Source organism: Schistocerca serialis, chromosome 9 (assembly GCF_023864345.2).
Source record: "Schistocerca serialis cubense isolate TAMUIC-IGC-003099 chromosome 9, iqSchSeri2.2, whole genome shotgun sequence".
Taxonomy (NCBI): Eukaryota; Metazoa; Arthropoda; class Insecta; order Orthoptera; family Acrididae; genus Schistocerca; species Schistocerca serialis.
The window spans coordinates 95,759,673-95,787,405 of NC_064646.1; the positions used below are offsets into that span (position 1 = coordinate 95,759,673).

Genomic DNA, 27,733 nt, shown 5'->3' on the forward strand with positions numbered 1-27,733 from the left:
ACACTAATGTGTGTACATATTAAGGTACCCACACAAAAATATCTGCAACTTATAAACGTTACACCCTTTACATAGTGCCACAGCCAATATATGTAAAATATGACATCTCTTCAACTATTGTGTTGTTTGTTACTATCCACATATGTATTAATATTTATCAACAGAGGCCATAAATTTCATCTGACATAATGAGTTTCTAAGACTGTATTCCATACGCATTTCGCTTGACCATAATACTCGTGGCTAGAAGTTATCTTAAGTTTCTTGTATTATTACTTATCTTGATTTCCTCAATAACTCCCTGATTATCAGTTATAAGGGAATCATCAATGAAAATGACTGATTTTTATCTCATCTGTCTCTTTCTTCAGTATTATTTATCGCTATTTTTATTTCATTAATTAAGCTTTCGATTGCCCTTATGATGTGTGGCCTGTAGCCCTGTTACTCATTGTGCCCATAGCATATTTCGATTATCTACCCAAATATATATATAACAATGTGGGTTTAAAGATGAAATGTTCTTCTTCTGTCTACGAGTCGTTTTACTACAAAAAAACAATGGAAGAAAGTACTTTTCAAAATCAACTTTCTTGCAGAACTCACTCAGTAAGAACTGTTGTTCTATTATTTCGGATTTTTGACTAGATCTTGTACACAGGATACAGCAGACTAAAGCTCTGCTTGTACAACGTTTGATTCTACTGTTCTTTTCCAATAAAGAGATAACTTCCACTGTCTTCCACAGGTTTAGGATTTATCACTCTTTCATGTAACTGCATAATCAACATTTTATTGTTGTAGGATGCATTGAACGTTTTATATTAACTCATCATCAGTTAGTTTGTACTGCATATTTAATGGTGGATGAATTTCATAGTCGTCGTTTATTATACCGAAAGAAGTTCTGGGTCACACATCGTTAGTTTAGTGCTTTTGCACACGACTTACTTTTTCCTTTCCGTCCGTTTCACTTCTTCTCACCATGCCCGCTGTCAGCTGCACACTGACAGGGCTGCGGGCTGTTTGATGACTTAAAGTCCTTCTTCTGGTATACGACATTTGCTTAAGCTACCTTCATATCTACAGCGATCTTGCAGTATTGCCAACTTAAGCAGTTCTAGCATGTCGTATTTTTCTCATCGGTTACCCACTCTTCAAAAGCGGTTCTTGTGCACGTCTTCTGTTCTTTGCCATGCTACATTTCATCGATGCTGAACTGCTTACTATCTTATAGAATGCACCATCTTACTGGACGCATGCCATCCATTTGAAACGGTTTTCTTCGCACCACGTCTTCCCCAACAACTCAGCATGTCAGAACTGTTGGTAACATCATTCCTGCATGTGCAGTTCTAAGAAGCTTCCCGATTATTCGATATCTTGTGGGCTGTAGCAAATTACTTCTGTCTTAGTCCGTCATAGCGATACAGAGTGGTTTAGAGATTGGCCAGTACCGTGTGCAATTATTAGTTCCTCAGGTCTGTTTTGTGACGAAGTGATTTTGTTTTCCCATGGTGATTCTTTCAAGTAAAATAGTTTTGAAGTAAGTAAATATATTGTTTCAGAGAAAGTCGACAAAGAAAAGTGAACAAGATAAAAATTTAAAAAGTTAAATCCGTTTTAAGGTGTTAGTTACTGGAAGTGATAGGCATTTCCATGGGATGCAACATAGAGAGGATGAATTTATTTATTTATATTTATCATCTTGGAAAGAGATTACGTCAACACCTATCCTTGTAGAGTGTGTTTATAGCTAACACTAAGCGTGTGTTGAAATGTGCCTTCAAGTTCGAGAAAATTACATGAAAGTAAGAAATCATTCAACAACGTGGCATTTAAAGATGCGAGTAATTTAAAAGTTTCGCGTAGAGATTTTGCGTCATGAAGGAATATTCCAACAGCGATGGGAATGTTTCTCATTATCCGAGTAGTTGCTACTAAAACAATTTATTTCAATGTTAAGTAATTAAGCTACCTGTTCTCCCATCGCTGAATGTTTGACCAATGCATGATGAATGGCTCACGACATTGTTCAATACACTTTTGACCGTGAGACTTCCTTGAAATGCTTACACCATGGAAAAATGTTAATGCCGACGGCCTCTGACTCAAACTTAGACAGGTTCTTTCTCTAATGAGTGAGTAATTTACGAAAAGGACAACATGGGGCTCTAATCGTTTTATCATTGATCAGTAGCGGTTGCAATCCTTTTGAAAACAGCTACCTGCAAAACAATAATTTACCACTTTGGTTAGTTAAAGTCATACAAAAAATGACTGCTTCGAATATAAATAAAACACTTCGAAGAAATTTTACTCAGTAATTTTTCAAATAAATTTACTGCATGAATGACACTTAACAGCTATTTACCAACCAAGAAAAGGACAGAGAATCAAGTAGCACAAATCTTGTCGTGACAGAAGAAATACAGAAGCAATTCTTTAAAAGATAAATGATAGAAGAAGCAAGTAACATCTTAGACTGCAGAAACTAATTGGAAAATGTATTATTCCAGTGTGGTATTTGAGTTGAGTATAATTAGAACGGTATTAGCAGTAATAGTAATAACAAGCTATACTGATGAACTTAAGTAATATATATGTGAAGTAAGTAATATATATATATATATATATATATATATATATATATATATATATATATATATATATATATATATGAAATGTTCTTGGGCTTCCATCTGCGTGTTTTGACGTCCGCGACGTTTCGACTAGTGCCACTCTCAACACCTTCTGGAGAAGTGCAGAGATTGAGCGAATCTCCCATACATACACCCGATCGGCGGCCATCCCTCCCTAACTCTTCCCCCAGGCGCGGAGTGCTGCAAGCTTTCTTTGGTGCGGGGAGCGGATTCATTCGACTCTCGGTGCATTCAATGCACCCAGACTCGAGTAGCGTCAACTGCTGCTAGCGTTCTTGGTAAAGGTTCTAGTGCACGGTTCCATGCCGAACTTACCTGTTATCTCCCGTTCATGTTGACGAGACTGTCAGTTTATTCTTTAATGATGCTCTGTCAAAAGGGCCAGCCGATGTGGCCGAGCGTTTCTAGGCTCTTCAGTTTGGAAGCGCGCGACTGCTACGATAGCAGGTTCGAATCCTGTCTCGGGCATGGATGTGTGTGATGTCCTTAGGTTAGTTAGGTTTAAGTAGTTCTAAGTCTAGGGGACTGATGACCTCAGATGTTAAGTCCCATAGTGCTCAGAGCCATTTGAACTATTTTTTTTCTGTCAAAAGCCGCATTTTTGTTTCTTCAAATTCGAACGCACGTCCCTCACTGAGGCTGTGTTCTGCCACTACAGATTTGTTTTTATGTCCCAGACGTGCGCATCTAATGTGCTCCATGCACGGTTGTGAGATGCAGGGCATTGTTTGCCCAATGTACCGGCGCCCATACACCGGACATTTGCAGTTGTAGTTTTTGACACTCGTCGAAACGGCGCGGAATTTCGACGCAGTCACCTGAATGGAAGCCCGAGAAGGTTTCATCACAAGTTATATAGTTCTGTAATCTTGTTAATATTCTGTTAAGTACGTTTCCCACAAAATAACATTCCTTTTGAATGATAACAATTTATAAAGTAAAAGAAATGTATGACTTCAGTAGAGAATGGATCAAATAGAAAGAAAAAGTTGAAGAAGTTAACTGTTCAGGTGAAGAGCAAGTAATAAAGTAGGGACATGAGGTGGAAGAAGGAAAACATCTATTCAGGGTGGTCGATTCATCCTGACACGGCCAAATATTTCACGAAATAAGCGTCAAACGAAAAAACTACAAAGAATGAAGCTTGTCTAGCTTGAAGGGGGAAACGAGCTGGCGCTGTTGTTTGCTCCCTAGATGGCGCTGCCATACGTCAAACGGATATCAACTGCGTTTGTTTAAAATAGGAACCCCCATTTTTATTGCATTTCGTGTAGTACGTAAATATATATGAATGTTTTAGTTGGACCACATTTTTGGCTTTGTGATAGATGGCGCCGTAATAGTCACAAACATATGGCTCACAATTTTAGACGAATAATTGGTAAGAGGTAGGTTTTTTAAATTAAAATACAGAACTTAGCTACGTTTGAACATTTTATTTCGGTTGTTCCAATGCAATACATGTACCTTTGTGAACTTATGATTTCTGAGAACGCGTGCTCTTACGGATTGATTACCTGTAAATACGACATTCATGCAATAAATGCTCAAAATGATGTCCGTCAACCTCAATGCATTTGGCAATACGTGTAACGACATTCCTCTCAACAGCGAGTAGTTCGCCTTCCGTAATGTTCGCACATGCATTGACAATGCGCTGACGCATGTTGTCAGGCGTTGTCGGTGGATCACGGTAGAAAATATCTTTCAACGTTATTCCCGCGCCCGGGTTCCCGGGTTCGATTCCCGGCGGGGTCAGGGATTTTCTCTGCCTCGTGATGACTGGGTGTTGTGTGATGTCCTTAGGTTAGTTAGGTTTAAGTAGTTCTAAGTTCTAGACTTAGACCATAGATGACCATAGATGTTAAGTCCCATACTGCTCAGAGCCATTCTTTCAACGTTCGCCACAGAAAGAAATCCGGGGACGACACATCCGGTGAACGTGCGGGCCATGGTATGCTGTTTCGACGACCAATTCACCTGTCATGAAATATGCTATTCAATACCGCTTCAACTGCACGCGAGCTATGTGCCGGACATCCATCATGTTGGAAGTACATCGCCATTCTGTCATGCAGTGAAACATCTTGTGGTAACATCGGTAGAACATTACGTAGGAAATCGGCGTACATTAAACCATTTAGATTGCCATCGATAAAATGGGGGCCAATTATCCTTCCTCCTATAATGCCGCACCATACATTAACCCGCAACTCTCGCTCATGTTCCACTTGTCGTAGCCATAGTGGATTTCCCGTTGCCCAATAGTGCATATTATGCCGGTTTACGTTACCGCTGTTGGTGAATGACACATAGTCGTTAAATAGAAAGCGTGCAAAAAATCTGTTATCGTCCCGTAATTTCTCTTGTACCCAGTGTCAGAACTGTACACGATGTTCATAGTCGTCGCCATGCAATTCCTGGTGCATAGAAATATGGTACGTGTGCAACTTACGTTGATCTAGCATTCTCAACACCGACGTTTTTGAGATTCCCGATTCTCGCGCAATTTGTCTGCTACTGACGTGCGTATTAGCCGCGATAGCAGCTTAAACACCTACTCGGGCATCATCATTTGTTGCAGGTCGTGGCTGACGTTTCACATGTGGTTGAACATTTCCTGTTTCCTTAAATAACGTAACTATCCGGCGAACGGTCCGGACACTTGAATGATGTCGTCCAGGATACCGACCAGCATACGCAGCACACGCCGTTGAGCATTTTGATCATAATAGCCATACATCAACACGATATCGACCTTTTCCGCAATTGGTAAACGATCCATTTTAACAAGGGTTATGTACCACGAAGCAAATACCGTCCGCACTGGCGGAATAATACGTAATAATAGTAATGTCGTGTGACGAGGGCCTCCCGTCGGGTAGACCGCTCGCCTGGTGCAAGTCTTTCGATTTGACGCCACTTCGGCGAGTTGCGCGTCGATGGGGTGAAATGATGATGATTAGGACAACACAACACCCAGTCCCTGAGCGGAGAAAATCTCCGACCCAGCCGGGAATCGAACCCGGGCGCTTAGGATTGACAGTCTGTCACGCTGACCACTCAGCTACTGGGGCGGAAGGAATGTTACGTGATACCACGTACTTATACGTATGTGACTATTACAGCACCATCTATCACAAAGCGAAAAAAGTGGTCCAGTTAAAAGATTCATATTTCTTTACGTACTGCACGAATATGTAATAAAAAATGGGGGTTCCTATTTAAAAAAAAAACGCAGTTGATATCCGTTCGACCTATGGCAGCGCCATCTAGCGGGCCAACCATAGCGCCATCTGGTTTCCCCCTTCAAGTTAGACAAGTTTCGTTCTTTGTAGTTTTCTCGTTTAACGCTTATTTCGTGAGATATTTGGCCCGGTCACTATCAGTGGACAACCCTGTATGATGAAGAGAGCTATGGTCGTGTTGATAATAAGACAGAAACGCAGGTTCGCTGTTTGACACAACGCCGACAGCTGGAAGATAACCGTAGGGAAGCTATGCCTGTGATGATTGGAAACCCCTCAACTCGCGTACTGAACACAGTGTTTTTTAACCAGGTGCGGGTTACTGGATACTTTATTCGAGAGCCGTACTGCTGGAATGGAAAAGCGCCTTGCCTCAGTCTCCAGCTGGGAGCGCCACCTGCCGATCACAGCCGCTCGCGTGCGGTGCCACGCCCCCTTTCAGCCGTGTGGACCGCACCTCGCAGCACGTTGTTTCGTGTGAAGACCCGACGGCTGTCATCTTACGTGCTCTATTATATTCTCTGAAGGCATGTACCGACCCTGCTATTTGGCCATCATCTCTGTCCTCTCTGATCTCTCGTAAACTGGCAGGGAACATTCTCGGTTTATGGGCCATCCATTTGCCTGGCTACTGATCCTGCCCACTACAGTTTGATTTTTATTACGGTTATAATTACGTCTTCCACTTGAGCCTATTGTCTTGTCCATTTTTATGTCTTCTTGTCTCTCATACACTACTGGCCATTAAAATTGCTACACCACGAACATGACGTGCTGCAGACGCGAATTTTAACCGACAGAAAGAAGACTCTGTGATATGCAAATGATTAGCTCTTCAGTGCACTCACACGAGGTTGGCACCGGTGGCGACACCTAAAACGTGCTGACATGAGGAAAGTTTCCAACCGATTTCTCATACACAAACAGCAGTTGACCGGCGTTGCTTGGTGAAACGTTGTTGTGATGCCTCGTGTAAGGAGGAGAAATGCCGTTTCCGACTTTGGTAAAGGTCGGATTGTAGCCTGTCGCCATTGCGGTTTATCGTATCGCGACACTGCTGCTCGCGTGGGTCGAGATTCAATGACTGTTAGCAGAATATGGAATCGGTGGATTCAGGAGGGTAATACGGAACGCCGTGCTGGATCCCAACGGCCTCGTATCACTAGCAGTCGAGATGACAGGCATCTTATCCGCATGGCTGTAACCGATCGTGTAGCCACGCCTCGCTCCCTGAGTCAACAGATGGGGACGTATGAAACACAACAAACATCTGCACGAACAGTTCGGCAACTTTTGCAGGAGCGTGGACTATCAGCTCGGAGACCAGGGCTGCGGTTACCCTTGACGCTGCATCACAGACAGGAGCGCCTCCGATGGTGTGCTCAACGACGAATCTTGGTGCGCAAATGGCAAAACATCATTTTTACAGATGAATCCAGGTTCTGTTTACAGCATCATGATGGTCGCATCCGTGTTTGGCGACATCGCGGTGAACGCACACTGGAAGCGTGTATTCGTCATCGCCATAGTGGCGTATCACCTGGCGTGATGGTATGTGGTACCATTGGTTACATGTCTCGGTCACCTCTTGTTCGCATTGACGGCACTATGAACATTGGACGTTACGTTTAAGATGTGTTACTACCCGTGGCTCTCCCCTTCATTCGATCCCTGCGAAAACCTACATTTCAGCAGGATAATGCACGATCGCATGTTGGAGGTATCACCAATTGAAAACGTCTGGTCTATGGTGGCCGAGCAACTGGCTCGTCACAATACGCCAGTCACTACTCTTGATGAACTGTGGTATCGTGTTGAAGCTGCATGGGCAGCTGTACCTGTACACGCCATCCAAGCTCTGTTTGACTCAATGCCCAGGCGTATCAAGGCCGTTATTACGGCCAGAGGTGGTTGTTCTGGGTACTGATTTCTCAGGATCTATGCACCCAAATTGCGTGAAAATGTAATCACATGTCAGTTCTAGTATATTTGTCGAATGAATACCCGTTTATCATCTGCATTTCTTCTTGGTGTAGCAATTTTAATGGCTAGCAGTGTAGTATTTCCCAGAATGTCTCGGTTGATCACTGAGTAAACCACGGTGTTTGAATGGATTTCAGATTCAATGTCCATCTCTAGCTGACATACGGCAGTAGTGGAGTAGTGGAGAACACATTGACTGTAAACTTTCCTTATCAGTCACACTGAAAGTACAGTTACAGAAAACACAGGTAGTGTTCCAAAAGCAACACCGTTCTCACACTTTTTCCTTAGTCAGTCCAGTCATTGTCTTCAATTGATCCGAATATAAAAATTCCTATATTTCTTCTATAAATTCGCTATTACTTTGAACTATTTTCTTTTCGATACGTTTCGATTTTGCCTTCATCCAATCTTGTTTCCAATTTATTTACGCTAGAGGTACACAGTACAATATCTTTCGCAAAATATATGTTTCATTAACTCGACATTCCTTTTTCGTTCTCCCAGTTTCTTGTCCTGGAACCTATGGTTGGCCGGAATACTTCTGATGATGCGAAGTATCTTTGCTCAGACGAATTGCGGTTATGAATTTTCTACTATTCATCTGCAGTTCAGTAACGTATGTGTTGTTGTTGTTGTTGTGGTCTTGAGTCCGAAGACTGGTTAGATGCAGCTCTTCACTTCCGTCTCTAAGCAGGTCGTAGGTTGTGTTCCAAAAATGAACAGCATAGGGACAGAAGTGATGACACTTTCTGTAGAACCTGACTATCATTTTGCAGGACAATGCTCAAGCGCGTACAGTGCAAGCTGCTACTTATTTGTTTCACTGATGGGGCTGCTAAGTGCTATACCACCCCTGACTTAAGCCCTCGTAAGTTCAACTCGACTTCTAAACTGAAGGAAACACTTCATGGCATTCGCTTCAGAACTGCTACAAATTTATCGGGCATTAGACCGCGCCGCTCGAACTGTCAACACAACTGGCACTGCTAAAAGTAGCCGGCAGGTGTGGCCTTGCGGTTCTAGGCGCTACAGTCTGGAGCCGAGCGACCGCTACGGTCGCAGGTTCGAATCCTGCCTCGGGCATGGATGTGTGTGATGTCCTTAGGTTAGTTAGGTTTAATTAGTTCTAAGTTCTAGGCGACTAATGATCTCAGAAGTTAAGTCGCATAGTGCTCAGAGCCATTTGAACCATTTTTGCTAAGAGTATCCTACGACTTCCACATCGCTGGTAACGGGTTATACAAAGAGCTGGTGACTACTTTGAAGGTCAGTAAAACTTTAAAACACGTATCTATTTTGTACGAGCTGTAAATAAATACTTGCCGCTATTAAAGTTCCAACCCTCGTATTATGCCTCTCACGAGGCGCAATGTAGTAAACGTAACGAACTATTTAATGAAGATACGTAGGGGGATCTGTGAACAGAAGAGAATAAGCAAAATCAGTATATCAATACGGTTTCATTGTTCAAAATGTGTGGTCTCTAAAATATTTCAAAACAATGATGGACTCACAACGAAACTTTGATATGACTATTTGCTTTACAGGTACTTTACCTTTGTGTATGCTGCACTATCTGCGTTGCAAATCCAGAAACAAATACCGTCCGCCATCAAATTCTGCCATGGCCTCAGAAAACATCTGAAATCTAAGTTGCTACTCTTTATTGTAAAATACTTGCCAACCGCATGTAGATACACATTGTAAGAAAATTAGATACCTCCTAAGTTGTTTTTTTAGAGGAAAATTATACTGTGCTCTATTTTTTTATCTTTTATTCAACAGGTAGATGTCCTACAAGAGTCAGGAGAAAAGGCGAGGCTACAGTTAACACCATTGTTACAGTACCATTGATGAATGCAACTTATTGGTTTAAGATTCGATACGATTATAAAATACTCCTGTTTTGGCACACATTCTCATCAGGGGAAAGAAAATAGGTTATAGAAACACATCCGACTTAGAAATGCAAGGAGTTGCTTTCAAACTTAAACGAATGATAGATAATGTGACAAATAAATTATTAGGAATGACAGAGGATTGAACCCGGCATCTTTGGGTATTTACGGTAGTATTTCGCTTACGCAATTACCTACCAAGCCACAAAGAGACACGGTATAAGACTCACTATTGTTGCTCTCTGCTTGTAACATTACATGTAGTAGCTAATACAGACCTTGCTGATCATCTTAGAACTGTAGACTTGCATTGCATTTAATTTAAAAAGTAATTTACAGACAGCATTTCACCAACAAAGTAAATGATCAGTGCAAGTTGTAAACTAATAGTGAAGGGGAAGAGTCAGTTGCTAAGAACGAAATCAGGAATAAAAGAAGATAGCTGCCTAATTTCGTAATTCAAATTATCTGCTAAAGGAAACCACAGGTCAGAAATACAGCGTTTAACATACCTTTCCCCAGCTAAAATCCGTTGTGCGAGCGCCGTTACTGATTAAATAACTAAGTAATTGTTCACGCTGCACAATTAGAAGCCAGGAAAACTTTTCAGTTTCTAGCCACCGATAATATTGTTAGACGCGATTTTTCTCTGATGCTTGTGAGTATTGAGTCAAGTACACTAAATTTAGCATAACTAATAGAAATTGTTTTGTGAAGACAGTAAGATGCAATACAGGTACATCACTACAGCATGGTAATCGACATGCGACAGCATTCAGTGCAATGTGTTTACTAAAGAATACTGACGCCAAAGAGTTTAATGTTTAAACTTCTCACTGAGGGCGTGAACGAACTTTTATTCAAACAAGGCCAGGAACTGTAATCTACCACGCTAACGAAAAAGAGGATATAAATTACATACTAATTTTCTCAAACAGTTTTTAAAAAATGTCCGCAATTTCTGCTTCCAACGCCTCTACAAGTTGGCATCAAAGAAGAAATGTTTTGTTTCTCCCTCGCAAAAATTCCTGGCATGCTGCGAATGATTACTGCGGCCTCTAAACCTTTTTTACTCTTCGATGGTGTAGACTTCCGTGCTTTCGTCGCTGATTTTGGCTATCGTTTTGTGGCCACAGCTACACAGCGGTGCCTTCTCGTCCACTGGTTATGTGAAACGTCTGCTGTATTCGGCATCACCTATCCTGTCAAGACGTTATTTTCAGGATGCAGCCTGTAAAGCCAGCTGCATTAGCCTTAAGTATGCAACGACATGTATCATTTGGGCTAACAAGCGCTTACATGCAGGGATAATGCATCGTTAGTAATACTGCAAATAAGCCCGTTCTACGTGGAAACAGCGCTGTATTGTTAAAGGAAGGACAGTCGAAGTTGGAGGGATGCTTGGAACTGAGCCCATTCCTATGAAGAACGACAATAACAGTTAAAATGTCAGAATTTGATTCTCTGTATCTAAATCACCTGTACACACTTTCTGTATGGATATTACGAAGAGATAAACAAAAGCTCCTGAACTTTGACTTTTGTTTAGAAAGTGGTTGCAAGTACACTGAAATTCCGCTAGGTGTCTCTCCATACAACCCTCTTGAATCACTATGAAAAGTTGCCGCGAGCTGACTGCTTTGAATAGTTGTCAGCGAGCACATTTCCACTGTCATGTATACGTGAATTAGCAGTTTTTCGATGTCTTATGTGAGGGAGGGAAGTTGTTGTTGTTGTGGTCTTCAGTCCTGAGACTGGTTTGATGCAGCTCTCCATGCTAATCTATCCTGTGCAAGCTTCATCTCCCAGCACCTACTGCAGCCTACATCCTTCTGAATCTGCTTGGTGTGTTCACCTCTTGGTCTCCCTCTACGATTTTTACCCTCCACGCTGCCCTCCAGTACTAAATTGGTGGCCGACCGCGGTGGTCTTGCGGTTCTAGGCGCTGCAGTCCGAAACAGCAGGACTGCTACGGTCGCAGGTTCGAATCCTGCCTCGGGCATGGATGTGTGTGATGTCTTTAGGTTAGTTAGGTTTAAGTAGTTCTAAGTGCTAGGGGACTGATGACCTAAGATGTTAAGTCCCATAGTGCTCAGAGCCATTTGAACCATTTGAACTAAATTGGTGATCCCTTGATGCCTCAGAATATGTCCTACCAACCGATCCCTTCTTCTAGTCAAGTTGTGCCACAAACTCCTCTTCTCCCCAATTCTATTCAATACCTCCTCATTAGTTATGTGATCTACCCATCTAATCTTCAGCATTCTTCTGTAGCACCACACTTCGAAAGCTTCTATTCTCTTCTTGTCTAAACTATTTATCGTCCATACATGGTTTTTCATCTCCAATACCCAATTCCGTTTGCGTAACCGCTATAAGACCACATGGATGCACCCACGCTCCAAACATTGGCATCTTATAGACTACGTTATTACGTGACAAGAAAGACATTCTCATCACAAAAGCAGCACTAAACATCGATGAGTGCTGGACGGACCATAGACTTTTAGTCAGCCGTTTGAGAGTACCAAAGTATCGCAAGCCACGATCCCACTTTTCAAACCCACCACGCAGAAAATTCAACATAAGCAACCTGAACAACAAAAACGTTCGCTCACACTTCCAAGACATACTGTCTGAACAACTTAACAAAGCTCCAGCAACCACAGATGACGTCGAACAAGAATGGACCACATTAAAGAACATCATCAAAGAAACTGCTGAGAATGTTGTTGGTTGTAGTGCACGGAAAAGAAGTGACTGGTTTGATGACAACCACGGAGAAATCCAAGCCATCATCAATGCAAAGCGGGATGCTTACCTATCCCTTGCTCAAGATCCATCCTGCGCAGAAAAGAAAGCACACTTTCAAGAACTCAAGCAGAAATGTCAAAGTGAAATACGAGTAATCAAGAACAAATGGTGGCAACAGAAAGCCACAGAACTCCAAAATCTTTCTGATGTAAGGAACCTGCGTGGCTTTTACGCTGGTATTAAAGAGCTGTATGGACCTATCTGCTCCTCATCAGGAGCACTGAAAGCTGCTGACAACTCCACCATTCTTACTGAAAGTCAGGACATCTTAAATCGTTGGAAAGAGCACTTCAGCTCACTGTTAAACAGCCCTTCTACTGCCACTGGAGATTTTCTCAAAAATGTCCCACAGCACCCTCCAAAACCCTGGCTGGCTGATCCTCCAACTTTTCAAGAATTTTGCAAGGCACTCAAGAGTGTGAAACCTGGGAAGGCTCCTGGACCTGACAGCATCCCGATGGAGCTTATTGAGGGTGGCGGCTTGCCTCTAAAAACTAGACTCTTCTCACTTATTATATTAATGTGGGAAACCCGCAAGGTACCAGCTGACTTGAAGAACTCCACAATTGTCACCATCTTCAAAAAGGGTGACAGAAGCGTCTGTGGTAACTACCGGGGAATATCTCTACTCTCTGTCACTGGAAAAATTTTCGCAAGAATCCTTTTAAATCGCCTCCAGACACTTTCAGAGACTATACTACCTGAGTCTCAATACGGGTTTCGACCTTCAAGAGGGACAATTGACATGATCTTCTGTGCACGACAACTACAGGAGAAGTGCAGAGAACAGCAAAAGCCTTTACTACTTGTTTTCTACGATCTAGAAAAGGCCTTTGATACAGTTCCCAGAGAAGCCATGTGGATGGTCTTAAAACGCTTCGGCTGCCCTGAACATTTTGTTGACCTGATTGAAGCTCTCCACGTTGATATGACTGGATAGGTCCTCTGCCAGAATGAAATGACTGGTGAATTCCCAATAACAAGTGGGCTTAAACAAGGATGCGTTCTTGCACCTACATTATTTGCATTGTATCTGGCAGCTATGCTTTACGAGACAACCGTAAACAATGCAGGAATAGAACTAAAGTACAGGTTTGATGGAGGATTATTTAACCAGTCCAGACTCCATTCAAAAAGGTTCACCAGTACCACTCGTGTGACAGAGCTGCAGTATGCTGATGACAATGCCTCTCCAGCTCATTCACCTGCAGAGTTACAGCTGTCAGTTGATTCCTTCAGCAGGGCGTACGAACGATTTGGTCTCTCCATCAATATTCCAAAGACAAAGGTGATGGCGCAGCCAACTCCTGGCTCCTCCGTTCCTGACTTCAGCATATCCATCTACGACACACTCTTGGAACAAGTGGACCATTTCCTCTACCAGGGAAGCATACTGTCATCCAACTGCTCATCTGGAAAAGATGTGGAGAATAGATTACGTGCTGCACATGTAGCATTTGGTCGTCTTACAAAGCGTGTCTTCCTGAATAAAGACCTAACACTGTACACCAAGGCCACGAGGTGCCCCTCTCAAACGTTATAAGGATCAGTACAAGAAAAATCTGAAAAACTTGAACATCGATCCGAGTAACTGGTCCACAATAGCAGAAGACCGAAGTCGCTGGCGCTGAGTTACCTCAAATGCTCTTCAAAACTTTGAGCTGGAACGTCGAAGAATTGAGAATGACAAACGCCAGAGACGTAAACTCCTCCAGGCTCAGCCACGTCCTCCACCTTCCATCAGCTGTTATGTCTGTGGCCGCCTGTTCCACGCTAGGATTGGATTGCTAAGCCATCAACGACACTTCCACGCCTGAACCGTGACAAAGGAAATCTCAGGAGAGAAATGAAAACTCGGATACGAGTATCAGCCGACGACGATGGCTACACTCCATACAAATACTTTCAGAAAATACTTCCTGACACTTAAATCTATACTCCATGTTAACAAATTTCTCTTCTTCAGAAACGCTTTATTGCCATTGCCAGTTTGCATTTTATATCCTCTCTACTTCGACCATCATCAGTTATTTTGCTCCCCAAATACCAAAACTCCTTTACTACTTTAAGTGTCTCATTTCCTAAGCATCATCCGACTTAATTCGACTACATTCCATTATCAGAAAACAGTGAAGAACTTGGGTGTAACTTTGGATGAGCATCTCAACTGGGCGGAGAATACAGTCGCAGTGTGCCGAAAGACGTCTGCTTCTCTCTATGCTCTCAAAAAGTTTCGGAACATATTTCCACAGGACTTGAAACGCCAGCTCGTGCAAGCACTCGTTCTACCGAACCTCCACTATTGTGATGTGATTCAACAAGGCATGAGTAGTGAAAACAAAAGACGGCTAGAGCTAACCATCAATGCCTGTGTGCGTTACACCTGCAACATTCGCCGATATGATCATGTTAGTGCTTCATACTCCGAGCTAGGGTGGCTGCGGCCGGACAAACTGCGTGACTACCACACTCTATGTCTACTCCACCGACTCCTCATCGCGCAAGCACCCCAGTACCTTGCTTCAGAGATTAAAAACCTGTCATGTCATCATAATCGAAACACGAGGTCACTCTTATTTGGTATCCTAACTGTGCCCACTCACAAAACAAAAACTTTTGCAAACTCCTTCTCAGTTGCCGCTGTCCGCCTCTGGAACAAACTGCCCCTTACCTTGCGCAAAATTCGATCTCCTGCTGCTTTTAAGAAGAAGTTGAAGCATTTCCTACTATCATCCTCACAAAGTTCTCCACAAAATTAATGTACAAGGACAATCCCCCCATCTGTCAAATAGCAAAGCTAGCGTCTCCTATCTTGCTCCTGAGATGCCTTCCTCTTCATCTTTCTCTATTAGCCAAGCAATCTTCTTTTCCTTTATATTTCCTTAATTATGTTTCATCATGTCTCTATTCTTCTCCTCCCTTCACCATCAGTCTCCCTCATACTCCCTGCTGCCGGCACTCCTATCTAAAATCTGTCTCTTCAATAATGTCTAATTATAACAGTACTTGTGACCTAAGAATATAAACTCTATATGTATGTATATTTCCAGGTGTACCTTTCAAATTGTTTATTTCACTTTTTGTACTAGATGTAGTTTAACATGCCTACTAAAACATATGAATGTAAAATAAATAGAATGCCTGGTTAGATGTAAGAGAGGGCCTGATGGCCCTAATCTTGCCAGGTTAAATAAATCAATAAATAAAAATAAATAAATAAATAAATAAATTATCCTCGTTTTGCTTTTGTTGATATTCATCTTATACCCTCCTTTCAAGACACTGTCCATTCCGTTCAACTGCTCTTCCAAGTCATTTGCTGTCTTTGACAGAATTACGTCATCGGTGAACCTCAAAATTATTATTTCTTCTCCATGGATTTTAATACCTCCTCCAAATTTTTCTTTTGTTTCCTTTACTGATTGCTCAATATACAGATTGAATAGCATCGGGGAGAGGCTACAACCTGTCTCACTCCCTTCCCAACCACTGCTTCGTGTCCCTCGACTCTTATAACTGCCATCTGGTTTCTGTACAAATTGTAAATAGCCTTTCGCTCCCTGTATTTTACCCCTACCACCTTCAGAATTTGAAAGAGAGTATTCCAGTCAACATTGTCAAAAGCTTTCTCTAAGTCTACAAATGCTATAAACGTAGGTTTGCCTTTCCTTAATCTTTCTTCTAAGATAAGTCGTAGGGTCAGTATTGCCTTACGTGTTCCAACATTTCTACGGAATCCAAACTGATCTTCCCCGAGGTCGGCTTCTACCAGTTTTTCCATTCATCTGTAAAGAATTCGCGTTAGTATTTTGCAGCTGTGATTTATTAAACTAATAGTTCGGTAATTTTCACATCTTTCAACAGCTGCTTTGTTTGGGATTGGAATTATTACATTCTTCTTGAAGTCTGAGGGTATTTCGCCTGTCTCATATATCTTGCTCACCAGGTGGTAGAGTTTTGTCAGGTCTGACTCTTCCAAGGCTGTCAGTAGTTCTAATGGAATGTTGTCTACTCTCGGAGCCTTGTTTGGACTTAGCTCTTTCAGTGCTCTCTCAAACTCTTCACGCAGTATCATATCTCCCACGTCATCTTCGTCTACATCCTCTTTCATTTCCATAATATTGTCCTCAAGAACATCGCCCTTGTATAGACCCTCTATATACTCCTTCCACCTTTCTGCTTTCCCTTCTTTGCTTAGAACTGGGTTTCTATCTGAGCTCTTGATATTCATGCAAGTGGTTCTCTTTTCTCCAAAGGTCTCTTTAATTTTCCTGTAGGCGTTCTACGGATTGGAGCGTGTAATGTCCGATCCCTTAATCGGGCAGGTAGGTTAGACAATTTAAAAGGGGAAATGGATAGGTTAAAGTTAGATAAAGTGGGAATTAGTGAAGTTCGGTGGCAGGAGGAACTTATTGTAAGGAGGGAAGTACATGAATAAATTTTTGCTTTAAACTAGTAGGAATCGCTGCACGATTGCACCAAATGTTGAGTGAAGAGTTTAGAGGCAATGCTTTAATGTCAGGTACGCACGTAATTTACGACTGTGAAAGTATTCTGTTAGAAGGATTGAACATAAGAAGGACTGTGGTAAAGTTTGTGCCACAAATATCTCAAGGCACACAGAGGCAGCATTGCGTATTTGCAGGGAACTTAACATCGTCTTAGAGTCGATCCGGTCTTTCTTTCAACGAAATCCCTCTGCAAGTCATCTTCCAAGGTGCATTTCAAAAGTGGCAGGAACACTGAGGTCACTGTATTCGCTAGCAAGGGGACTACTTGAAGATGATGATGCAAAATTAAATCCAAGTAATAATTTTAATTAATACACACAAACTGACCAAAAAATGGAACGCTCCGAACGGGAAGCCTAAAAGAAATGAAATTTCACTGGTTGAGAAGGAATGTGATGTTAGTTCATTAATTATAACATCGTATAATATTTGCAAAAACTTGGCAGTATGAGCCCACAAATCAATATGATATTGGACCTCCTCTGGCAGATACTTATGCCTCCCTTATTCCGTTGAAGAGGGTCTCATAAAGTCGTAGTATCACCTCGTGAGGCAAGTTAACCCACAATTGTTAGTAGATACCGGTGCTGGGGCCGAATGGATGCCAGAACTGGTCCCACACGGTTCTGTCCGGGAAACATGGCGCACTATTCACAGAGACAGGTGCTATCTATTGATGAGCGTTGTCCTGTTGAAAAATGATACCTCAGTACAGTCGCGTGACAGGTAGTACGTGATGACGCAGGCCGTCCGTCCTTCCCGTTGTGCCGTTACATTTACGATTGTCATCTGTCTTACAGCAGCACCGTGGTTCAGCACTTAACACACTGCGATGCCATTCGTCAGCAGAACACGCTAACCGTCCACGTAGGCACTCCAAACCCGGTCGATTGTACTGTGGTGTTAACGGTAGCCTACGCATCGTCTGGCTGCTGCTGGTCTCCGACCAATGATGCGGGATGGCACAGAGTTGCTTGGTCTCGGATAGCAGTCGCAGATGAATTTGGTGGAGACTACGGCGATCTTCCCTTGTCGTTGTCAGGCGTGGAATACCCGGCAGATATTGCATGATTCGACCAGCGGGCCAAATTCAAGCAATAAATGATGCCACTTTCGCACTCTGTTAGCTGCTGATAATGCTGTCTCACACGAAACGCGGTTTCTCCTTCTCCTTCACAGTGATCACTCAATATCTGAACGCTGTTCGCACCTCTTATACAGTCTAACAGGCCCAATAACAACAACACCGAGCAAGGTGGCGCAGTGGTTAGCACACTGGACTCGCATTCGGGAGGACGACGGTTCAATCCCGTCTCCGGCCATCCTGATTTAGGTTTTCCGTGATTTCCCTAAATCGCTTCAGGCAAATGCCGGAATGGTTCCTTTGAAAGGGCACGGCCGATTTCCTTCCCCATCTTTCCCTCACCCGAGCTTGCGCTCCGTCTCTAATGACCTCGTTGTCGACGGGACGTTAAACACTAATCTCCTCCTCCTCCCCCAATAACAACACTAAATGCGAAACACACTAATACAGGCTGGTGGAAATGAAGGAAACTGACGGAGTTACAAAATGTTCAAAAGTGTGTGAGTTCCTAAGGGACCAAACTGCTAAAGTCATCGGTCCCTAGACTTACGCACTACTTAAACTAACTTATCCTAAGAACAACACACACACCAATTCCCGAGGGAGTACTCGAACCTCCGGCGGGAAGGGCCGTGCAATCCGTGACATGGCGCTTCAAACCGCACGGCCACATCGCACGGTTACGGAGTTACACATGAGGCGATGTAGACTAAAGTGCCACATGCATTGGAGAATGGCAGTGTTTTAATGTGGAAGTGAAACAGCTGTTGTCCGTAATTGTGAGTTTAAAGGCTGTAAACTATAGTTTCCTCAAAAAATGGAGTAAACATTAAAATATCAGTAAACAGTTGCTCAGTAGGTGTAATAGCATAAAGAAAACGAATGTCTCTCAGTAATTAAACACACTTTTTTTGTTGGGCCATAATTATTAGACAAAACTACAGTTTCGTCAAACATGGAGTAAACATTAAAATGTCAGTAAGTAATCGCTCTGTAGGTGTAACAGCATAAAGAAAACAATTGTCTCACAATAATTAAACAGCATTTTTTTTAACTTCCTAGCAGATTAAAACTGTGTGCCCGAGTGAGACTCGAACTCGGGACCTTTGCCTTTCGCGGGCAAGTGTTCTGCCATCTGAGCTACCGAAGCACGACTCACGCCCGCTACTCACAGCTTTACTTCTGCCAGTATCTCGTCTCCTACCTTCCAAACTTTACAGCTTCGCAGGAGAGCTACTGTAAAGGTTGGAAGGTAGGAGACGAGATACTGGCAGAAGTAAAGCTGTGAGTACCGGGCGTGAGTCGTGCCTCGGTAGTTCAGATGGTAGAGCACTTGCCCCCGAAAGGCAAAGATCCCGAGTTCGAGTCTCGGTCGGGCACACTGTTTTAATCTGCCAGGAAGTTTCATATCAGCGCACACTCCGCTGCAAGGTGAAAATCTCATTCTGGAAACATCCCCCAGGCTGTGGCTAAGCCATGTCTCTGCAGTATCGTTTCATTCAGGAGTGCTAGTTCTGCAAGTTTCGCAGGAGAGCTTCTGTTACGTTTGGAAGGTAAGAGACGAGTTACTGGCAGAAGTAAAGCTAGGAGTATCGGGCGTGAGTCGTGCTTCGGTAGCTCAGACGGTAGAGCACTTGTCCGCAAAAAAAAAAAAAAAAAAAAAAAAAGTGGCTAGGATACCTGGCTCTCACCCAGGAGGCCCGGGTTCGATTCCCGGTACCGGAATTGCGCGTTTTTGTTGCTCGTCTTATGCAACTTGTCTCGTCTTTGCTCGACTGACGCTACGCTGACGCGTGCACAAAGCTACGTTAAGTATGACTCGCGGCAACACCTGACGGCGAGAGAGATGCGGCGTCTATCCACTTGTTATCGAGCCACATACCGGTACCTGTAGTCAAGAGGCTTGGAGGACTGCAAGACATTGCCACGGAGGTGAATGCAGCTAACCACTGTAGTTAGTGTCCTGACAGCGCAGGCACGTTCATTTGCTCGTATACATGTGATGGAGACCAAAAAAAAAACAAAAAAAAAAAAAAAAAGACGGTAGAGCACTTGCCCGCGAAAGGCAAAGGTCCCGAGTTCGAGTCTCGGTCGGGCACACAGTTTTAATCTGCCAGGAAAGTTTCATATCAGCGCACACTCCGCTGCAGAGTGAAAATCTCATTCTGGAAGCATTTTTTTGTATTTTGTTGGTCCATGATTATTAGATAAAACTCTGTATGTCTTACGTAATAAACTGATTTAAATGTCTGTGGATGTTTTTAACTGATAATTACTTTCGAGAAAGTAAATCCAGAAACTGATTTAGCAGTAAACAGGGCGGTGTCTTACTAAGTTACTGTAGCGTGCAGATGTCGGCAAGGCAGCTAAGGACGTAACGTGCAGGTTATTGCCCTCACTTACCTGTACGTGTTCACTACTTCAAAAGGGCCACTGTTGATTGCGCTACACCTACAAACCGGAAAATAAAGGAAACAAGAAGTAAATTAATAATTTTGTACAGGCTGTATCTCCTCATCCTTTTAAGAGCAACCGTTGTTGCACCTCAGGAAGAAGAACGTGAGTAACACCGACGATGACAGAAACTTGACAGAAATGTCTGACTGAGGATAGTGCCTCAAATCAGTGCGGGTGCACACGACTTATCCCTTATGCTGCTGCTTCGAACTGATGTTACCTTCGTTCGCAGGTATCATACGGCTGTGCACCCCGAACGAGGTCAGCTGGAAGGAGTGCAACACCTGTAAGTGTGACCAGTTTGGGTCGTTCCAGTCTTGCACACAGAGGCGGTGCCGGGAACTCCATCGACTCCGCAGAGGTGAGTGTTCTTGCATATTGTTACATGGCCTCTAAGTGGTAAGTTATGTAGGTTCTCACAAATTGAATAAATATTTGATGTAATTAGGGTACGTTTGTCATTCTAGTTCTGACCATTTTTAATTACATGTTGTCACTCCGAATAACTCAAACATTTAAACCAAATATTCCTTTGACAACTGACCATTACATGTCAGTAATTATCCCAAAAGTAAGGTCTCCTATTTTTTATAAGTTCATAGACCTGTTTATTTCTACAATGGTTTACATCAGTTTACAGCTTGAACATTTAGCTATTTTTCGACATAATCACCATTTCTGTCGATGCATTTTTATAGACGCTGTGGCAGTTTTTGTATGCCCATGTCATACTGTAAGTAGGCTGTTTAGGTTTTTATGTTGGTAACGCCATGTAGCGCTCTATATGAAAATCACTGACGTTGCTTCTGTGGCTGGTTTGCATTGTTGGAAGTCGCTATTGTAGTGTTGGGCAGTTGGAGGTGAGCTGCCAGCAGTGGTGGATGTGGGGAGAGAGATGGCGGAGTTTTGAGAGCGGATGATCTGGACGTGTGTCCATCAGAAACAGTACATTTGTAAGAATGGATGTCATGAACTGCTATATATATTATGACTTTTGAACACTATTAAGGTAAATACATTGTGTGTTTCTATCGAAATCTTTCATTTGCTAACTATGCCTATCAGTAGTTAGTGCCTTCAGTAGTTAGAATCTTTTATTTAGCTGGCAGTATTGGCGCTCGCTGTATTGCAATAGTTTGAGTAACGAAGATTTTTGTGAGGTAAGTGATTCATGAAAGGTATAGGTTATTGTTAGTCAGGGCCATTCTTTTATAGGGATTATTGAAAGTCAGATTGCGTTGCGCTAAAAGTACTGTGTGTCAGTTTAAGCACAGTCATGTATAATTTTTCTAAGGGGCGTTTCAATACCAGCTCGCCGCTATGTTGTTCAAAAGGTTGTGAACCTCTTCTTTCACCTCGTCATTGGAGCTGAATCACTTTCCAGTCAAATGTTCTTTTAGCCTAGGGAACAGGTGATAGTCACTGGACACCAAGTCAGGACTATAGGGTGGGTGGGTGATTACGTTCCACTGAAGCTGTTGCAGTAGAGCAACGGTATGCCGAGCGATGTGTGGGCAAGCGTTGTCATGGAGAATGTGTACGCCCTTGCTCAACATTCCTCTTCTCCGGTTCTGAATTGCCCGTTCGAGTTTCTTCAGAGTCTCATAGTACCTGTCAGCGTTAAATGTGGTACCAGCGATTCAGCTCCGACGACGAGGTGAAAGAAGAGGTTCATAACTTTCTGAACAGCCAGCATGGCGGCGAGCTGGTATGACATGGGAATACAAAAACTGCCACAGCGTCTACAAAAATGCATCGACAGAAATGGTGATTATGTCTAAAAATAGCTAAATGTTCAAGCTGTAAACTGATGTAAGCCATTGTAGAAATAAACATCTCTATGTACTTATAAAAAAGTAAGAGACGTTACATCTGGGATTACTCTCGTAACAGCGTATGACCTCCGTTGTGAGTTTTATCGGTTTCAGCATTAGACATAGGCCTGAATGACACAGACTTGGCATTAACGCTGTGGTTGCAAATAACCAGCTAACGAGCAAATGACTACTGATACCAGGTAATAACCGGTGTGCACTTCTACTGAAGTCTGTGAAATAGCACCATTTCCGTAGGACGGTGTTTTCCCATCTTGGAATATTCAGACAATGTCAATCTCCTGGAAATATCTTGCTGTGTGAAATTAGAGTTTGGCTGTCAAAGGTTAACGATTACCTTATGAAATTTAGCCAGGAGACTGGTGTGGCAGCAACAGACGATTGCCAGAAGATTCAGACCTGCCAAGTATTATGTCCAATATTCGAAGTGTGGCGACAGTGAAACTCGAATTTCGTGGAGATGCGCAGGGTAAAATCCGTGTCGGATCCGCTTTCTTATTGTTGAAACGCATTCTTCCATAAACAATGAAGCAACCTAAAGAATGTTTGTCCTATAATGCAAAAATGAAATACAGACACCTGGTTCGGTTGAATAAGAAACTGAATAATATTGCATAACTTAATAAATACTGATCTATCAAACTGTTTAACATGTGCCATGATGCAAATATGTTTGTACAAAAACGCACTGGTTGTTGATTCGAAAGTAAAGTTCTGTGTACTGACTTGGCAGAAAATCCCAAGAAATTTTGGTCTGATGTCAAAGCTGTAGGTGCATCAAAACATAATGTCCAGACACTCTGTGACCAAAATGGTACTGAAACAGAGGATGACAGACTAAAGGCCGAAATACTAAATTCCTTTTCCCAAAGCTGTTTCACAGTGGAAGACTGCACTGTAGTTCCTTCTCTAAATTGTCGCACAGATGACAAAATGGTATATATCGAAATAGATGACAGAGGGATAGAAAAACAATTAAAATCGCTCGAAAGAGGAAAGGCCGCTGGACGTGATGGGATACCAGTTCGATTTTACACAGAGTACGCGAAGGAATTTGCCCCCCTTCTTGCAGTGGTGTACCGCAGGTCTCTAGAAGAGCGTAGCGTCCCAAAAGATTGGAAAAGGACACAGGTCATCACCGTTTTCAAGAAGGGACGTCGAACAGGTGTGCAGAGCTATAGACCTATCTCTCTAACGTCTATCAGTTGTAGAACTTCGGAACACGTATTACGTTCGAGTGTAATGGCTTTTCTGGAGACTAGGAATCTACTCTGTAGGAACCAGCATGGGTTTCGAAAAAGACGATCGTGTGAAACCCGGCTCGCGCTATTCGTCCACGGGACTCAGAGGGCCATAGACACGGGTTCCCAGGTAGATGCCGTGTTTCTTCACTTCCGCGTGGCGTTTGATACAGTTCCCCACAGTCGTTTAATGAACAAAGTAAGAGCATATGGACTACCAGGCCAATTGTGTGATTGGATTGAAGAGTTCCTAGATGACAGAACGCAGCATGTCATTCTCAATGGATAGAAGTCTTCCGAAGTAAGAGTGATTTCAGGTGTGCCGCAGGGGAGTGTCGTAGGACCGTTGCTATTCACAATATATATGACCTGTGGATAACATCGGAAGTTCACTGAGGCTTTTTGCGGATGATGCTGTGGTATATGGAGAGGTTGTAACAATGGAAAATTGTACTGAAATGCAGGAGGATCTGCAACGTATTGACGCATGGTGCAACGAATGGCAACTGAATCTCAACGTAGACAAGTGTAATGTGCTTCGAATACATAGAAAGAAAGATCCTTTATCATTTAGCTACAACATAGCAGGTCAGCAACTGGAAGCAGTTAATTCCATAAATTATCTGGGAGTAGGCACTAGGAGTGATTTAAAATGGAATGACCATATAAAATTAATCGTCGGTATAGCAGATGCCAGAATGAGATTCATTGGGAGAATCCTAAGGAAATGCAATCAGAAAACAAAGGAAGTAGGTTACAGTACACTTGTTCACCCGCTGCTTGAATACTGCTCACCGGTGTGGTTGATAGAGGAGATAGAGAAGATCCAACGGAGAGCAGCGCGCTTCGTTACAGGATCATTTAGTAATCGCGAAAGCGTTATGGAGATGATAGATAAACTCCAGTGGAAGACTCTGCAAGAGAGACGCTCATTAGCTCGGTACGGGCTTTTGTTGAAGTTTCGAGAACATACCTTCACCGACGAGTCAAGCAGTATATTGCTCCCTCCTACGTATATCTCGCGAAGAGACCATGAGGATAAAATCAGAGAGACTGGAGTCCACACAGGCATACCGAGAATCTTTCTTTCCACGAACAATACGAGACTGGAATAGAAGGGAGAACCGATAGAGGTACTCAAGGTCCCCTCCGCCACACACCGTCAGGTGACTTGCGGAGTATGGATGTAGATGTAAATGTTCATGTACATGTACTTACTATCCAAGTAATTAAAAGTACGTAGTATCATAGCAGTTGAATAATCTTTGACATGTCAACTATTGTGTGAAGTAATGGTGTTGTGCCTGTTCCTGTGCTACTAGTGGCAGATAAGGATATATTCCCGCAACATGTAAGTCATGATATCGTCCAGACTATCCAAATATAAAATATCTAGATTATAGCACAATAAAGTAAATTAATTTATCGAGACTGGGACATAAACATTCGAACATAACCTCACTGGCACTCTCAGCAGGAACCCTTCTCGTCATGTCACTGAAACCGATGTATAAATAACAGTTAGGCAGATGATGATGGCAACAGGCAGCCGAAACGCACTGGTTCTGATCAATATCGGATCATAAAAGTGACTGAAACTGAGAAATTGATATTTTATAAAATTCTTGTTATTGATGTTACATGACGTCGAACAAATTTCAACTCTGAATACAGCTTTCTTTTCGAAATAAACAGGTGCATTGTGTCTTCCTCTCTTCAGCTTATAATACCCCCTTCCACCCGTGTGTGTATTTTATACTATTGTTAGAAAATGAATTTGATCGTATTGTAAGAATTTTCGTTACTGTATCTGTCACGAAAGTGAAAGATGGTTAGGACCATGTGTGTGTTGCCTTGACTTTTATCTAAAAAACTCGGATTTTAGTTATATTAATGAAACGAAACAGACGCGAATACGACCACACATTCTCTATACGTGAACAGTTACACCGAAGGTGCAAAATCATAAAACTCCAGAAGAGCGCGAGTACTTCACTGAGATACTAATCATGAATAATGCAGTACGCCCTTTGTGGTATTCTTATAATAACGCACGCCAGTCATACTAGGATATTTACTTACATCTATCTTTCATTTCTTTAATAGTATCGGATAAACGCATTAATTCACAGAAATAATAGCACTCCATTTTTAAATTTTCATTCACGTTGTGCAAAGAGAGGCATGTAGTCAATTTCACAAGGTATCAACACTGAACAATTTAGAAGTGGAATAAAACTTCAGACTGAAACTTCAATCACCATAGTAGCGTGTATTATCTATTACCTCAATATTTTAGTACTGAGAATTTCTCTCACACATCAAATAAGAGAAATGGAACATAGCAGTGCTGGTATCAACACCGTACACAGTGTACAAAATAATCACGAAAAATATACCAAACATGGCACAGTTGAAGATAATGGACGGCTTTAAAAGTTATTTTCAAATACTTTTCGCAGAGTTTTTAAACGGAGTGATTATTTTAAAACTGCAAGAAAAAGCAAGTGTCTTACTTTGATATTGCTAAAGTGCCCTAATTCATCTACCTTATTGTTCTGTTTTTTTTTTTTTTTAAATCAAATTCGTTATATTACTCACAAAATATTAACAAGGCACTTTTATCACCATTCGTATTTTATTCTCTTATATGTTTATTGTTTCGATCCTAAAGTTCAGAACTGAGAATGCGGGTTATGAACCTGTCTCAGATAAGGTGACGTGTGCTAGTCGATGCTCGAACAACAATATGCAACAGAAAATCCATATACTGAAAAAAAAATTCTGACCCTTGCGCATGCAAGTCCAGTGGTTACTTTGCCTCAAGACAGTGGGACAATGAGTCGAGTAGAACGTACGAGGGCATGAGAAAAGTAATGTCTCCGAATTTTTGATGTGAAAAATTTAAAGCATTTTAAATAAAATAAATGTTATTAACCATGGACTTTGCGTGCCTCAGCGATACAGATAGCCGTACCGTAGGTGTAATCACAACGGAGGGGTATCTGTTGAGAGGTCAGACAAACGTGTGGTTCCTGAAGAGGGGCAGCAGACTTCTGAGTAGTTGCAGGAGTCACAGTCTGGATGATTGACTGATCTGGCCTTGTAACACTAAGCAAAACGGTCTTGCTGTGCTGGTACTGCGAACGGTTGAAAGCAAGGGGAAACTACAGCCGTAATTTTTTCCGAGGGCATGCAGCTTTACTGAATGGTTAAATGATGGCGTCCTCTTGCGTAAAATATTCCAGAGGTAAATCCTCCCCCATTCGGATATTCAGGTGGGGCGTACTCAGGAGAAAGGAAACTGGCGTTCTACGGATAGGAGCGTGGAATGTCAGTCCCTTAATCGGGCAGGTAGGTTAGATAATTTTAAAAAGAGAGACGGATATGTTAAAGTTAGATGTAGTGGGAATTAGTGAAGTTCAGTGGCAGGCGGAACAAGACTTTTGGTCAGGTGAATACAGGGTTATAAATACAAAATCAAATAGGGGTAATACAGGGGTAGGTTTAATAACGAATAAAAAAAATAGGAATGCGGGTAAGCTACTACAAACAGCATAGTGAACGCATTATTGTGGCCAAGATAGATACGAAGCCCACGCCTACCACAGTAGTACAAGTTTACATGCCAACTAGTTCCGCAGATGACAAAGAGATTGATGAAATGTATGATGAGATAAAAGAAATTATTCAGATAGTGAAGGGAGACGAAAATCTAATAGTCATGGATGACTGGAATTCGATAGTAGGAAAAGGACGAGAAGGAAACGTAGTAGGTGAATATGGAATGGGAGTAAGGTATGAAAGAGGAAGCTTCCTGGTAGAATTTTGCACAGAGCATAACTTAATCATAGCTGACACTTGGTTCAAGAATCATAAAAGAAGGTTGTATATATGGAGGAAGCCGGGAGATACTAGAAGGTATCAGATAGATTATATAATGGTAAGACAGAGATTCAGGAACCAGGTTTTAAATTGTAAGACATTTCCAGGGAC

General features: G+C 42.3%; 1 protein-coding gene across 9 annotated transcripts in view; it reads left to right on the plus strand.

Annotated features, from left to right (window-relative positions):
* LOC126418632 (dentin sialophosphoprotein-like) overlaps positions 1 to 27,733 on the plus strand; it is a 101,279-nt gene that overhangs the window by 23,649 nt on the left and 49,897 nt on the right. For all 9 annotated transcript variants that reach the window (XM_050085479.1, XM_050085480.1, XM_050085483.1 and 6 more), the window contains exon 2: positions 20,894 to 21,022. In XM_050085479.1, coding sequence (XP_049941436.1) covers positions 20,894 to 21,022 — 129 coding nt within the window. The remainder of the gene's footprint in view (positions 1 to 20,893; positions 21,023 to 27,733) is intronic.